A 13,206-nucleotide genomic window follows, 5' to 3' on the forward strand; every position below is an offset into this window, starting at 1 on the left:
GTATTGACACATTATATTAGGGGTAATTGAATGTTGTCTGTAGACATCATAAACACAATGAAAGGCAGTGAGAGAAGGCACTTTATAGGTCGCGTGACAAGTGCCGAATATACGTGAGAATTTTAGATATAGCGCACGCGCGCGCCGCTGGTAAACAGACTGCATGTGTGCGAAGTACAAACTTCTCAATCCAAGCGTTAGGGAGGTCAGAGTTTCAGACAAAATGTTAGCTAGGTTATAGCTAATGAACTTGTTGATAATGATGAACGTTTTGAACCTTTGCCTTCCCCGCTCAAGATATCTTTTGATATCCACCTTTAAGGTGGGGAACCTGTCGAGGGTTAAGGTTGACACAAAGAAAGTTTCTCGAGCGTAAGAAGTTTACCGACTTTGAAGTTAGCCAAGGTTAGTCCCGGCATATAAGTAACGTAGACCAGCTGGTTACCTAAAGCAGGTCAGTACTAGCTTTGTCTGGATTTTTAAACGACTTGTTATGCTTATCATCGTATAGTATTATATCTAGTAGTACGGTATCTAGGAAGATAGCTAGCTCTTATCTAACCTAGGCAATCTTACTTTAGCTTAATGATATCACGGTAACTCAAGCTGACAAAGGTTTTACTGTACTTGCTAGCCCTTTTACAGTAGCTAGCTGGCTAGCTTTCCTGGTAGCTCACTAGCTTACAGTACGCGTGAGGCTTGACATGTTAAAACATAACGCAATGTATGTTTTTTTTTGACATATGTTTTACCTTGTTGTCTGATTACTGTCAGGTCACACACAACGCTACGTCGATACTTTGGCAAATGCGTTTTCACTGGCCTCTTATTGGCTGAAGTGCTAACGTTAGCTGCCTGTCTAAATAAAGAATACATCGAAAACCTAAATGGTTGTGATAGCTAGCACAATGTTGACCGCCTATGAAAAGTTACCTGCACAACTCAAGCAAACATCTAATGCCAAGAAAGCCATAGCCCTTCTCATCGCTGCGTATGGAGTAAAAAAGCTGTACCCATTAATATGGGCTAAACTCGGTAAAAGGACATCTAAACAGCTGGGGGCTCCTCTGCCCCACTCCACTGATGTGGTGGAAGTGTCCGCGAAGAAGAAGAGCAGTTCACCAGCCGTGAACCGGGAGTTTTTCCAGAGGTTAGGCCACCTGCTACACATCCTTTTCCCCAAGTTGTTCTGCAAGGAGCTGGGACTACTGGGCGTCCATTCGCTGGCCCTGATCTCCCGTACCTTCCTCTCCATCTACGTAGCCAGTCTGGATGGCATGATCGTCAAGACTATTGTGAAGAAGGACCCCCAGGTAAGGTTGAGTTACTTCAACATAAATGGGTTCAGCGGTAAATCATGTTTTTTGAAGTGTGTTGTCGAGGTGAAGTTAGGAGAGACGAGTGCGTATGAGATCCTGTGGGATGTTGTAAAGCAACTTTGGAAATGTGAAAATGTCAACAATGGCTCTATACCCCTCCCCCCACCACCAGGCTTTTGCATGGCAGCTGACCAAGTGGCTCCTGATAGCTGTGCCCGCCACCTTCATCAATAGTGTCATCCGCTACCTGGAGGGCCAGCTGGCACTGGCCTTCCGCACCCGGCTGGTCGACCATGCCTACCGCCTCTACTTCTCCGACCAGACCTACTACCGTGTCAGCAACATGGATGGTCGGCTGGCCAACCCTGATCAGTCCCTCACTGAAGACGTGGTGATGTTCGCTGCCTCCGTGGCCCACTTGTACTCCAACCTGACCAAACCCATCTTGGATGTGGTTGTGACCTGCTACACTCTCATACGGGCGGCTGAGTCAAAGGGCGCCAACACCACCTTTCCAGCGGTCATCGCTGGTGTCGCCGTGGCAATCACTGCCAAGGTGCTGCGGGCGTTTTCTCCTCGCTTTGGGAAGCTGGTGGCCGAAGAGGCCAGGAGGAAAGGCGACCTGCGCTACATGCACTCCCGCATCATCGCCAACTCTGAGGAGATCGCCTTCTATGGAGGCCACAAGGTAAAAACAACCAATGGCGTGTGGCGATTTATAGTAGCCACAAGTTACATGTGCAGTCAAAGAAAGCCTAGTTTGCTCCACACAAGCACACTTCTTTCGGTGCAATGTTCTGAGCACCTGATACCTGATAACACATGATGTGATGAAGACCTGAGGCATCGTATTGTTACAAGGTAGATCTGTGTCTGTCTGTCTCACTGTTTCAACATCCCAAACAAGGATCTTGAAATGGGTTCTTCGGCTCAGGAGAGACTTTGCCAGTTTCTTTAGAAACCAGTCTGAACTTTGTTAAAAGGGTTGAATACTACAACACAGTACCCCTACTGACATTTGAGTAGTCTTTAAAAGTGTTGTACTATACCAAGAAGAGAAACAGGAGTGTGGTAGTTGGAAAAAAGGAGTGCTTCCCTGATTCCTGTTTGTCAGCCTGGCTTTCATGTGGATATTGATTCAGTTTGTCTTCAGTAAACATCACATCATAGTATAAACACAGAGCAACAGCCTGACAGAAAGTTCATCTCGACAACAATGTGTGTGGCTTTTAATGATTGGCTGTTATCTTACAGGATTGACTGTAGTCTTGCCCCACAGGGGTCTACAAGTTGTGTTTGTTTCCCCTTCACGGTGTGTGGGATTTAAAGATCCATGTGACTGGGAGGCAGTCCTACATTGGTCAGCAGAGGACTGTCATGTGATGCAGAGGAACAAAGGAAGTGGAAAAGTACCAAGAGTGCAGTATTAGTGGTGTCAGGCTGTGACCTGATCCCGGGGATCTAACTAACTTATGGCTTTACACACGCTAAAACACACAAGAGCTCCATTCAGCTCCATCGTAGCGTTGGGTTTGAAGGTCAATCTTGTCGGTCACACCGTGCTTAAAACAAGCCACTGTATGGTTTGGGACTTACGTGTGGTGTTAACCATTTCATAGAGTGATTGTGTGTGTGTTTTCAGGTGGAGATGTCTCAGCTGCAGCGGAGCTACAAGGCCTTGTCGTCTCAGATCAACCTGATCTTGTTCAAGCGTCTGTGGTACGTGATGCTGGAGCAGTTCCTCATGAAGTACGTCTGGAGCGCCTCAGGGCTGGTCATGGTGGCCGTGCCCATCATCACCGCCACAGGATACTCCCAACATGGTACAACAGACTAAACATGCTGCCAATGTGGTCAGACACAGACCCAATGTTCTAATGCAATACTAATATTTATGCAGTCATTTAACAGACGCTTTTCTCCAAAGCTACGCACAGAGATGGATTTGAACTTCCATCCTTTTTATCTGCTGTCAAAGGCTTTACCACTGAGCTATATTCAAATATCCACGCTATATGGTTATACCCACATTCAAATCTGTTCAAATATAAACACATGATGAGAAATATAGTGTTGAACTGGCCGGGTCTGCGGCCACACGTTATGTGAGAACACTCCAAATGTGTTTCTCTCTCTGCGTTTCCTTCTGGTTCTCTCTGTCTCTCGCTGCTGCCTCCCAGACTCTGAGGAGGTGAAGCAGGCTGCCATGGTGATGAAGGAGGAGGACCTGGTGAGCGAGCGCACGCAGGCCTTCACCACGGCCCGGAACCTTCTGAATGCTGCTGCAGACGCCGTGGAAAGGATCATGAGCTCTTACAAGGAGGTTAGAACCACTCACAGATTGTCAGGGGTTGGGGGCCAGACTGCACACAAACACACTTTTTGTCTCTCTCTCTCTTTTTCCTGTCACTCACTTGCATAGACATCCTGCTCGCCCGATTGCACTCCCATTTTTCTCTATGAATCTATCTCTTTATTATACACAGACTCACTTCTTCTGTCCTCTCTCTATAATCACATCACCCCTGGCTGATTATTAATTCCAGGATCTGATCTCCTTCCCCCACCCGACCCCCTCTCTTCCCCCACCCGACCCCCTCTCTTCCCCCACCCGGCCCCCTCTCTTCCCCCACCCGACCCCCTCTCTTCCCCCACCCGACCCCCTCTCTTCCCCCACCCGACCCCCTCTCTTCCCTCCCAGGTGACAGAGCTGGCGGGGTACACAGCGCGGGTCCACGAGATGTTTGTTGTGTTTGAGGACGTGCGTGCAGGGGTGTTCCGGCGCAGCGCTGGGGAGAACCTCGCAGCAGCAGGAGAACCTGAGTCACGTGTCATGAGACACGGCATGCGTGTGGAGGGACCACTGACCATCAGAGGTAAACACGCATGGAACACGCCTCTTACATGCTCCATCAGTAATATCCTTTATCACAAAGGGGTCCCACACTCATTGCACTTTGTGTGTGTGTGTGTGTGTGTGTGTGTGCGCAGGTCAGGTGATTGATGTAGAGAAGGAGATCCGTTGTGAGAACCTGCCCATCATCACCCCTACAGGTGATGTGGTGGTCTCCTGTCTTAACATCCAGGTAACACAAACCACCTCTGGGCCTCTCAGTACACACACGTTGCCTACACCCCAGCCCTCACTTACCTCAGCATCAAGGGCACAACAACCACACTAATGCTGCCTAGTTTCTACCATCCACACTGCCATCCGACCCATAGTCCTCCTATTTCCTTTCCTGCACTCATCCATAAAAAAGCGATAAGGCGCATAATGAACCAAGTCAGGTGAGAGGGCATTATCAGACAGAGTTTAAACCAGGTCAAAGTGACTCAAAAGGGGGGGGTCTGTTCCGGCAACCACAAGTCATTGACCCGATGGGGAATGTCACCTCTGGACCATGCACTGTGAGAGCACAGTCAGCCTAGCTGACTCCACAGGGCTGTGTGTGTCACATGAGGGCTTGTACTCTGCGTGTGTTGGAGGCGGAGCAAGCAGGGACTAGACCCTGATGTCATCTCTGTGTAGACCGACACAAGACCACCAGCACTGAGTCTGGCTCTGCTGCCATCCATTGACAATACTGCTTGAGGCTCTCCTCGACAATGACATGTTAACACAGTTTCCCGGGGCTGCCATTTGGTCTGTTAAGTTGTGTGTGTGCATGTCTGTCATAGAACACACACACACACACTCACACAGACATTACATCCCTCTCTGAAGCATCCTTTCATGATTAATTCATGTGTTGAACCCTAAAGAGCTGTGTTAAATGGGTCATTAGAGTGCAGGGCTGGTGGTCTAACAGAGACAATGACCTGATTATGTCCTGACATTCCCGCTCCCAGGAGACACACACACACACACACACACACACATGCATGTGTGTGCACACACACTGAGGGAAGACACCCACTCCAGTGGTCATGCCCTGGGAGGACTCCTGGGAGTTTTCTGTTATGTTGTTCATAAAAAAGGATGTTTCTGTCTGACTGGGACATGACATAGTTAAACTGCCTGATCTAGATCATGCATCAATATTGGAAGCTGTCAATTCTACATTGTGTATTTTGGCAGTGATGTTTTCTGCTATGGCCTATAGAACTATGACGGTGTTGTTCTGCTATAGAACCAAGACAGTGTTGTGTTCTGCTGGGAGGTCTGTATGGAACCGGAAACCAATGCTAGGCTGGCGGGATGTGTTTTGCCATGACAACTGCACTCAATCCTGCTGACGCTGTTCCATTAGCCAAACAATACAATCAGAACTGTCTCAACTTGCCCCGGCATGCACAGGCCTCAAAATTAACTAGCTAGCTACCAGTTAACATTAATTCCAAAGAGCTAGCAAACTTAGTTTTTGGACCTCAGTATTTTTCAAACCCTGCATACGCCCGTGACCGCAGCCACTGCCGACATGACAATACCTGTAGACCATCACATCAATTCATACATCATAAATCATTTAGTCAAAGAAAAAAAATTCTACCTTTTGAAACTCAAGTGAGGAGAGAGAAGGAAAACAGAGAAGCCCAAAACAGAGTAGAGTACAGTTTAGTAGAGTCCTCATCAAATATTCACCAATGATGCAAGCCTATTTGAGCAAAAAAAAGAATATATATATATTTCCAACCTTTCATCTCTTTTTGTAGACAATATTTTAATATATATTTTATATAATATATACTACAGCCACACCAATAGTTGTCAGCCTCCATGAAACAAGCAAGAAAATCGTGTATTCTAGTGTGTATGGTTGGGACAGTTCATTTTGCACTTCTGGACAGTACTGGGACAGTGAGGAAAAAAGTGAGTTGCGATGCCTGGGCTTGCATGTGTCTGTGTGTGTGAGAAAGTATTCCTGCACATGTGAGTGTATGTGTGAGTGAGTGTATGTGTGAGTGAGTGAGTGTATGTGTGAGTGAGTGTATGTGTGTGAGTGTATGTGTGAGTGAGTGTATGTGTGAGTGTATGTGTGAGTGAGTGAGTGTATGTGTGAGTGAGTGAGTGTATGTGTGTGAGTGTATGTGTGAGTGTATGTGTGAGTGAGTGTATGTGTGAGTGTATGTGTGAGTGAGTGTGTGAATGTATGTGTGAGTGAGTGAGTGTATGTGTGAGTGAGTGTGTATGTATGTGTGAGTGAGTGTATGTGTGAGTGAGTGAGTGAGTGAGTGAGTGAGTGTGAGCGAGTGAGTGTGTGAGTGAGTGAGTGTATGAGTGAGTGTATGTGTGAGTGAGTGTATGGCTGGCAGCGTCCACCCACTTCCCCAGTCTCACTGAGGGAACCCCCTCCCTCTCTACGGTAGGCCAGCTCCGCTAGCACCATTTCCCATCCCCAGCATCCCTGTAGGCTGGTGGCTGTATGTAGGCCGCCACACTGGCTTCTGATGTGAGGAATCTCTTACGATTATGTGTGGGATGGTTTCTTTGAAGTACAGAGAGAGGTGGAGTTGATCATTACACCTGAGGGCTCTCTCTCTCACACACACATCACAAACACATATCTCACACACACACACAAACACACACATGGCTTCTCCATTGAAGTCCTGGTTTTCAATTTTTTTGTGATGCTATCACTACTGAATACAGATGCAGATGTATCATCTCAACTTTTAAGTTAACTCGTTTCTAACTACTTCTCTCTACTCTTTCATCCATCTCATACTCTCTTCCTTTACTATCCCTCACCTGCCCTCTGACTCTCTTTCCTTCCGGCTCTCTTTCCCATTACGGTTCCATGCTTACAATCTCCTCTTCTCCATCCCCTTCCCTTTGTGTCTTCCATTCTGCCCTCTTATCGCTCTCTCTCTCTCTCTCTCTCTCTCTCTCTCTCTCTCTCTCTCTCTCTCTCTCTCTCTCTCTCTCTCTCTCTCTCTCTCTCTCTCTCTCCCTCTCTTTCTCTCTCTCTCTCTCTCTCTCTCTCTCTCTCTCTCTCTCTCTCTCTCTCTCTCTCTCTCTCCCCCTCCCTCCCTCTCGCCCCCTCCTATAATCCTCCCCCTCCCTCTATTCTCTCTCAGGTGGAGGAGGGGATGCATCTGTTGATAACTGGTCCCAACGGATGTGGGAAGAGTTCTCTGTTCAGGATCCTGAGTGGCCTCTGGCCTGTCTATGGAGGGGTCCTGTACAAACCCCCGCCACACTGCATGTTCTACATCCCCCAGAGGTACTCTTCCTCCCGCCTGTCCTCTGCATCACTGGGAACTCCCTTGATAAAAAACAAACAAACATACCTGGATTGAACATTTTCTCATATCCAGTCATATGTGCAAATCAAATCATTTGAATCTTTTTTTCTGAGCTAATACAACATGCTAACTGCAATATTTATTGACTTTAAATAATGATGGATAGGATGTGAAAATTGCATGAAAGTAATGGGAGTGGCTGTTGGGTGTATTTGTGGCCAGGCCATACATGTCAGTGGGGACTCTGCGAGACCAGGTGATCTACCCTCACACCCAGGAAGAGATGATTGAGAGAGGCTTCACTGAAAAGCAGCTGGAGGACATCCTTAGTACAGTTAACCTGAACTACATCCTGGAGAGGGAGGGAGGTGAGGAGAAGGGAGGGAGGGAGGGAGGGTTGATTTTGTTTTGTGAGATGTAAGTGTGTGTGTGTGTGTGGCCTCAGGTTGGGATTCAGAGAGTGACTGGAAGGACGTGCTGTCAGGAGGAGAGAAGCAGAGGATGGGGATGGCCCGGATGTTCTACCACAGGTCAGCCTGCTCAGTGACAACCACACGGCGAAAGCTGACGCAAAAACGTTGTTTTAAATGTTATTTTAACGAGCTTTGTACCCTCTCCTCTCAGGCCAAAGTACGCCCTGTTAGATGAGTGCACCAGCGCTGTCAGCATCGACGTGGAGGGGAAGATCTTCCAGGCTGCAAAGGATTCTGGGATAGCACTGCTGTCCATCACCCACCGCCCCTCCCTTTGGTCAGTACGATCTGAGATTCTAGAACATTATAGGCCGTGTATAAAAATTGTCCCAAAATAGTGTTTTGTAAATAAGGCTGTTTAGACAAAGGTGCTATTTCAGTCCTCAACCACCAGATGGCACTGCTGGTGTAATAGTCATCATTGCAGTGCAGACTTGTCAAATTGCTACCTTCGAATAGAACATTGGCTGCTTTTTATCTGTCAGTTGTCCACAGTTCCATTCCAACTCCAGCTATTGTGTGACTTCCTTGGACAGGAAATACCACTCTCACCTGCTGCAGTTTGACGGGGAGGGCGGTTGGCGATTTGAGCGTTTGGACGCATCCACGAGAGTTTCACTGCAGGACGAGAAGATACGCCTAGAGACTCAGCTCTCTGGCATTCCCAAGATGCAACAGCGTCTGGAGGAACTCTGCAACTTGCTTGGGGAAGACACTGCTCTGAGGAGGAAGGGAGAGATAGAGGGGCTCACGGAGGTGGAGGAAGAGGGCGATGGTCAGGGGAGGGAGGATGCGTACTAACGCTGCAGAGAGAAGGCAGGAAGGACGGAGATAGAAAGGCAAAAGGGAGGAAGAAGAGGGAGTTGAGGGAGGGTAATGAAGGATGATGTGTAGAAATGTGTTTGTATTTTCTGAGATGGATGGAAGTTGTGTGCGTGTGTTCGTGAACTTGTCTGTACTGAAAATGAGAAAGGTGTGAGGATTGATAGTGACATGCCACCCTGCAATGCTTAATATGTAAAAGATAAGCAGGGGTTCAGTAGCCTTGAGCTGGTTTTGGGGAGTTGACAGGTTTTGGGACAGGTGTGTGTGTGTGTGTGTGTGAATGAGAGAGAGGGAGAGAGAGAGAGAGAGAGATGAGTGAGAGAGGGAGAGACATGAGTGAGAGAGGGAGAGAGGGAGAGAGATGAGTGAGGGGGTTCATACTGATGGGGGGCTGTGTGAAGAGCAGGGGAAGAGAGAAGAAAGAGCTGCCAAGTACTGCCAGGTGTTGTTGACGATGAAAGCTGCCATGAAAGGCTGCCACAGCAGTTTCCCCTCTTCCTGCAGTCTCACTGGAGTTCCAGAACACTCCCTGGTGTGTTCTAGAACTCCCCCATGGTGTCTTTTAGATCTTTCCATACTATGCCTTAGAACCTCAGGTCTGACCAGAGTCACATAGCCACAGAGATATATGTACAACATTGTCTGTACAACAGGTGATGTCATGCCAATGCAGCAGGTACCAAATAAATCACCTCCGTCCTGACTCGCATGAGAAAGAAATTAATAATAATGTGTATACATTTGATTTTTTTCCCCTAAATGTTTTTAAGACAGATCTGGGCTGATGATGTGGGGACACTACCTGAAGAAATACAATGGCATGCATACAGTTCCTGTTAGTACTGTACATGATCTTCTTGGCCCCAAAAAACACTTTCAAGTAAATTCTGCTCGGGTTTATGAAATATATATATGTATTTTTTATATCAGAGCATGATAGTATATTCTCTACATTTTATATGAATGTATAATGGATATTTTAATATATAGAAAAGGAATTCTCTCCCCCCCATGTTAAGATTGACTTCTAATGTTTAACATGGTGGGTTAAGTGCCACTGTATGGCGTACATTTCCCCACTGCTCCAGCTGTAGAAAAGTGAAATCAATGCTGATTTTATATCAATTTTGTCTGTTTAGAACGTTTATTTTAGTCTTTTATGTTTGTCTCCACATGACTATGTCGAGGTTTAATCATTTCCTATATATCCTAGAGTATTACATTTTTAAATGTTAAGCAGACAATTAACTAAGTAAATTTCCTTTGCGACCGATAAGGACTTAATTTGTGTCCAAAATAAATGGAGGACAGTACGCTACATACAACTCTTGTTTTTCTTTACATTCAGACATGCTGAGTAAACAAACATGATCAAATACAACTCATAGTGGCTTTCCAAACACTATCACAAAGTAAAACTCAATTATCTTTAAGTGTGTCAGAAGGTTATAGTTACCAGCTCTCCGTCACCCTTTGGTATTCTCTATCTGCCGGGCGGAGACAACCTTTTCCTGTGGCGAACCTGCTCCACGTGTTGCATTCTGGGTCTTCTCCGGTCGGGACAGTTCGCCCAGGCAGGGAACTTTTACAAGTCTCATGCGAAAAGCTGAACGATGCGCTAGTTTGGGGGCGGGTGACGAGTAACACCCACTGCGCTGACTTATTTTATTCCATGTAAATCATAATCAAAGCTTCATCTTTATGACTTTCTTAGACAAGCGCGGCAGATAAACCTAACTTGCCGTATATTACGTGAAGGTAGGTGACTTTTTCTAATGTAGAAACTTGTCTTGCCATAGCTTTCCAGTCTGCCTGTCTATTATTGCGCTGCAGTGAGTGCAGTTTTAGTAGCTAGCCTTGGAACAAATTTCCCCAGGTAGATGACTGGTCTTTATGCAGTGAGAGTGAACAATATTACACTGGTGAAAAGTTTTTTTGCTAATTGTGGTGTTGGGCGTTTTAGGGTGTTTTGTCACTCGGCTTGTCAAGTCCATACTTAGGCACTACAAGCATACGGAATAGTTCACATTCTTCCAAGCACGGTCGCTCGCTCTAGGTGTTTTACAGGCTTGAACGACTTTTCCTAGCTAACGCTACCTGTCTTAGTAAAAAAAAAACATTATTCTCTAAGAGAGAAATCCTCATACTCTGGCGTTTTCTTTAACAACAATAACAAATTAAAAACGTCAAATTGTAATTGGAGGAATTGTATGTGAGACCAAGTCCACCTGTCATCCTTTAGCTACTTCACACTACGCTAACAGTTTTTTCCGGTGTGTTTAGTTCCATTGAATGCGAGTGAGGTCAAGTGGTCGTGCTTAAAGGCAGTTTGTCAGTAATGTTCAGACTGAGTAGCACTGGCTTTAGATATGGCTATTAACATTTATGTGTTATGGTTTCGTCATTCATTTAATATTCTTCTCCTTGTGCAGTTACGTGCTTTGGTTTCGCCCTGACTTTCCATCCATTAGTCCACAGCATTTTTATTCTTTAGACTTCGATTAAGGAAATATTTATGAAATCCTGTAGTGACGTGGTTGGAGGGGTGTTCAGTTTGGGTCCATTCACAGTTATCACAAGGAAATGAAGGGAAGTATGAATAAACAAACACCCACATAAACATGTTGATACATGTTTTGTTTGGTCGATTCATTCTGAATATGTCATTGTTGTGTTCGGTTGATTTGTACCTACTGCAGCATAACATGCTACTGTTTGTAGTCGCTGGAGACAGTCCTACTGTCCTCAGAAGTTACAGGCTGGTCCAGTTTGGTTCTTATCTCCTAGCACTGTCCCTGAACTTGCTATTCCTTGTCCTCAACGTCCCAGGCTCAGTGTGTTTGTGTGTGTGTGTGTGTGTGTGTGTGTGTGTATCAGGTTGGTGTCACTCCCCAGTGTCCAACACACTATGCCTTCTATCACATAACCATTACATTGATTCAGAAAAAAAATCCCCACAACCAAAACAATTTACCTAAAAAATGCAGACGGTCACTGTAGAAGACAGATGTCTGATTGGGAAAGGTCTGACCTGGACTTCTACTCACCCTCACTTCATGGCCAGGTTGATGATGTAATCAATGGTTGTTCCACTCTTAAATTCCCCCCTTACTTAATTACTCTGCTCCCTCTCTTCCCCCTGCCATGGGATTAGATTAGGCTAGATTATAGGAGGGGTTTTTCCAGGCCTGATTACTTTGTTTCTTGTTAATAATCTGTAATCTGCTTCCTCACCTCCCCCACCACTCTCCCACCCTCCACCTCCCCCCGCTAGGCCATCTTGACCCTCTAATGATCTGACACCTACTCTACATGTTAGGCCCCTTAGGGATACTATCCCATTATGGACATGATTTACATCGCTTGTTCTTCTAATGGTCCCGCATCAGTTGACTATTATATGTTTCGAGAATATTCAGATCGAGTCTTTTGTTTGCTCCATTTGAGTCAATTATTGTGTGATTGTCACACGAGCCGTATCAAATTGACATGTTGTTCTTGTAGATCTCCACGTCTCTGTTTGAGGATTTTGCCTGTTACTAATCGCAGTTTATAATCATGGATTTGAAAACGAATAATGACAAGATAAAAAAAACATTTAGGCCTGTTAACTGTTATGTAGGCTGTGGCCGAGTGCTTTTGAATAGGCTACTGCTAGCCCAAGACGTCAGAGTTTCCCTCCAGTCTCTGTTGATGGCAGACAGACTGATAGTGAGGGCGCTCCCCTCACGTGGCTCTGGTGACTTATCCTCACATATATTCCCATCTTTACATTTGAAGGCTGCCCAGAATACTGCCCTCACTCCCAGCTCAATCTGGATTAGGAAGGGATTGTTTTCTGTTTGGTTGAGACCACACACACACATATCCACATATGCAGACGCGTATCACAGCAGACAGACACACACACACACACACACACGTTTCAGTCTCACCAGGAGGATCAGGGGACAATGTTTAGACTTGATGACAAATGACTGTCTTAAATTGTCTTTTAAATTGAATGAAGGTCAGTGCAGTGTGGCGATCTAAATTGTTTACTGATGTCTTCATAGTTGTATATGGTTTCTGTGTAAACATGAGGTTCGTTAGTCTTCTTGACTGTTTCTGTTGGTCTAGTCGGTCGATTTGTTGATTGGAATAGTGTAGCGTAAATATTAGTCTGTGTAAAAATCCAGAAACATCTTAAGTAGACCATGCAAAAAAGGAAATATATGTTCCCTTTAGGTGAATGCAAATGTGGAACACAGCCAAGAGAGTAGGCCTACTGGTCTGTCCAGTTTAGTGTGCGTGCTTGTGTTTGCATGTGTGTCAGCATTGTTCATCCGTGTGTTTATGGTGTCTTTGTATTTGAGTGCGTATGTGTGTGATACGTGTGTGTGTGTGTGTGTGTGTTA

The 13,206-nt window shown here is 45.8% G+C and overlaps 2 protein-coding genes across 4 annotated transcripts in view; both read left to right on the top strand.

The window, feature by feature from the left end:
* The first annotated feature begins 154 nt into the window (after positions 1 to 154).
* abcd1 (ATP-binding cassette, sub-family D (ALD), member 1) lies at positions 155 to 9,512 on the top strand. Of its 2 annotated transcripts, none has more exons than XM_084679701.1 (12): positions 155 to 454; positions 775 to 1,313; positions 1,492 to 2,007; positions 2,962 to 3,142; positions 3,500 to 3,642; positions 4,021 to 4,195; positions 4,311 to 4,405; positions 7,344 to 7,489; positions 7,734 to 7,879; positions 7,957 to 8,041; positions 8,136 to 8,261; positions 8,521 to 9,512. In XM_084679701.1, the coding sequence occupies exons 2-12, from the start codon at positions 888 to 890 to the stop codon at positions 8,783 to 8,785; spliced, it is 2,304 nt and encodes a 767-aa protein (XP_084535827.1). In that variant the 5' UTR covers positions 155 to 454; positions 775 to 887; the 3' UTR covers positions 8,786 to 9,512. The 2 variants fall into 2 exon arrangements, with proteins under 2 accessions (XP_084535827.1, XP_084535828.1); XM_084679702.1 differs by having other exon boundaries at positions 155 to 405.
* Positions 9,513 to 10,396: 884 nt separating this feature from the next.
* plxnb3 (plexin B3) overlaps positions 10,397 to 13,206 on the top strand; it is a 43,944-nt gene continuing 41,134 nt past the window's right edge. For both annotated transcript variants that reach the window (XM_084679962.1, XM_084679963.1), the window contains exon 1: positions 10,397 to 10,567. The gene's annotated coding sequence lies outside the window, so the exon portion shown is untranslated. The remainder of the gene's footprint in view (positions 10,568 to 13,206) is intronic.

This window comes from Hypomesus nipponensis, chromosome 18, assembly GCF_054491055.1.
Source record: "Hypomesus nipponensis isolate SF chromosome 18, ASM5449105v1, whole genome shotgun sequence".
Lineage (NCBI taxonomy): Eukaryota > Metazoa > Chordata > Actinopteri > Osmeriformes > Osmeridae > Hypomesus > Hypomesus nipponensis.

Bases quoted from the DNA above. Each gene is read 5' to 3' on its own strand.
- abcd1 (XM_084679701.1), top strand. From the start codon at position 888: ATGGTTGTGATAGCTAGCACAATGTTGACCGCCTATGAAAAGTTACCT. The intron at 3,143-3,499 runs GTACAACAGACT...GCTGCCTCCCAG, and splicing joins CACAGGATACTCCCAACATG to ACTCTGAGGAGGTGAAGCAG. The intron at 4,406-7,343 runs GTAACACAAACC...ATTCTCTCTCAG, and splicing joins TCTCCTGTCTTAACATCCAG to GTGGAGGAGGGGATGCATCT.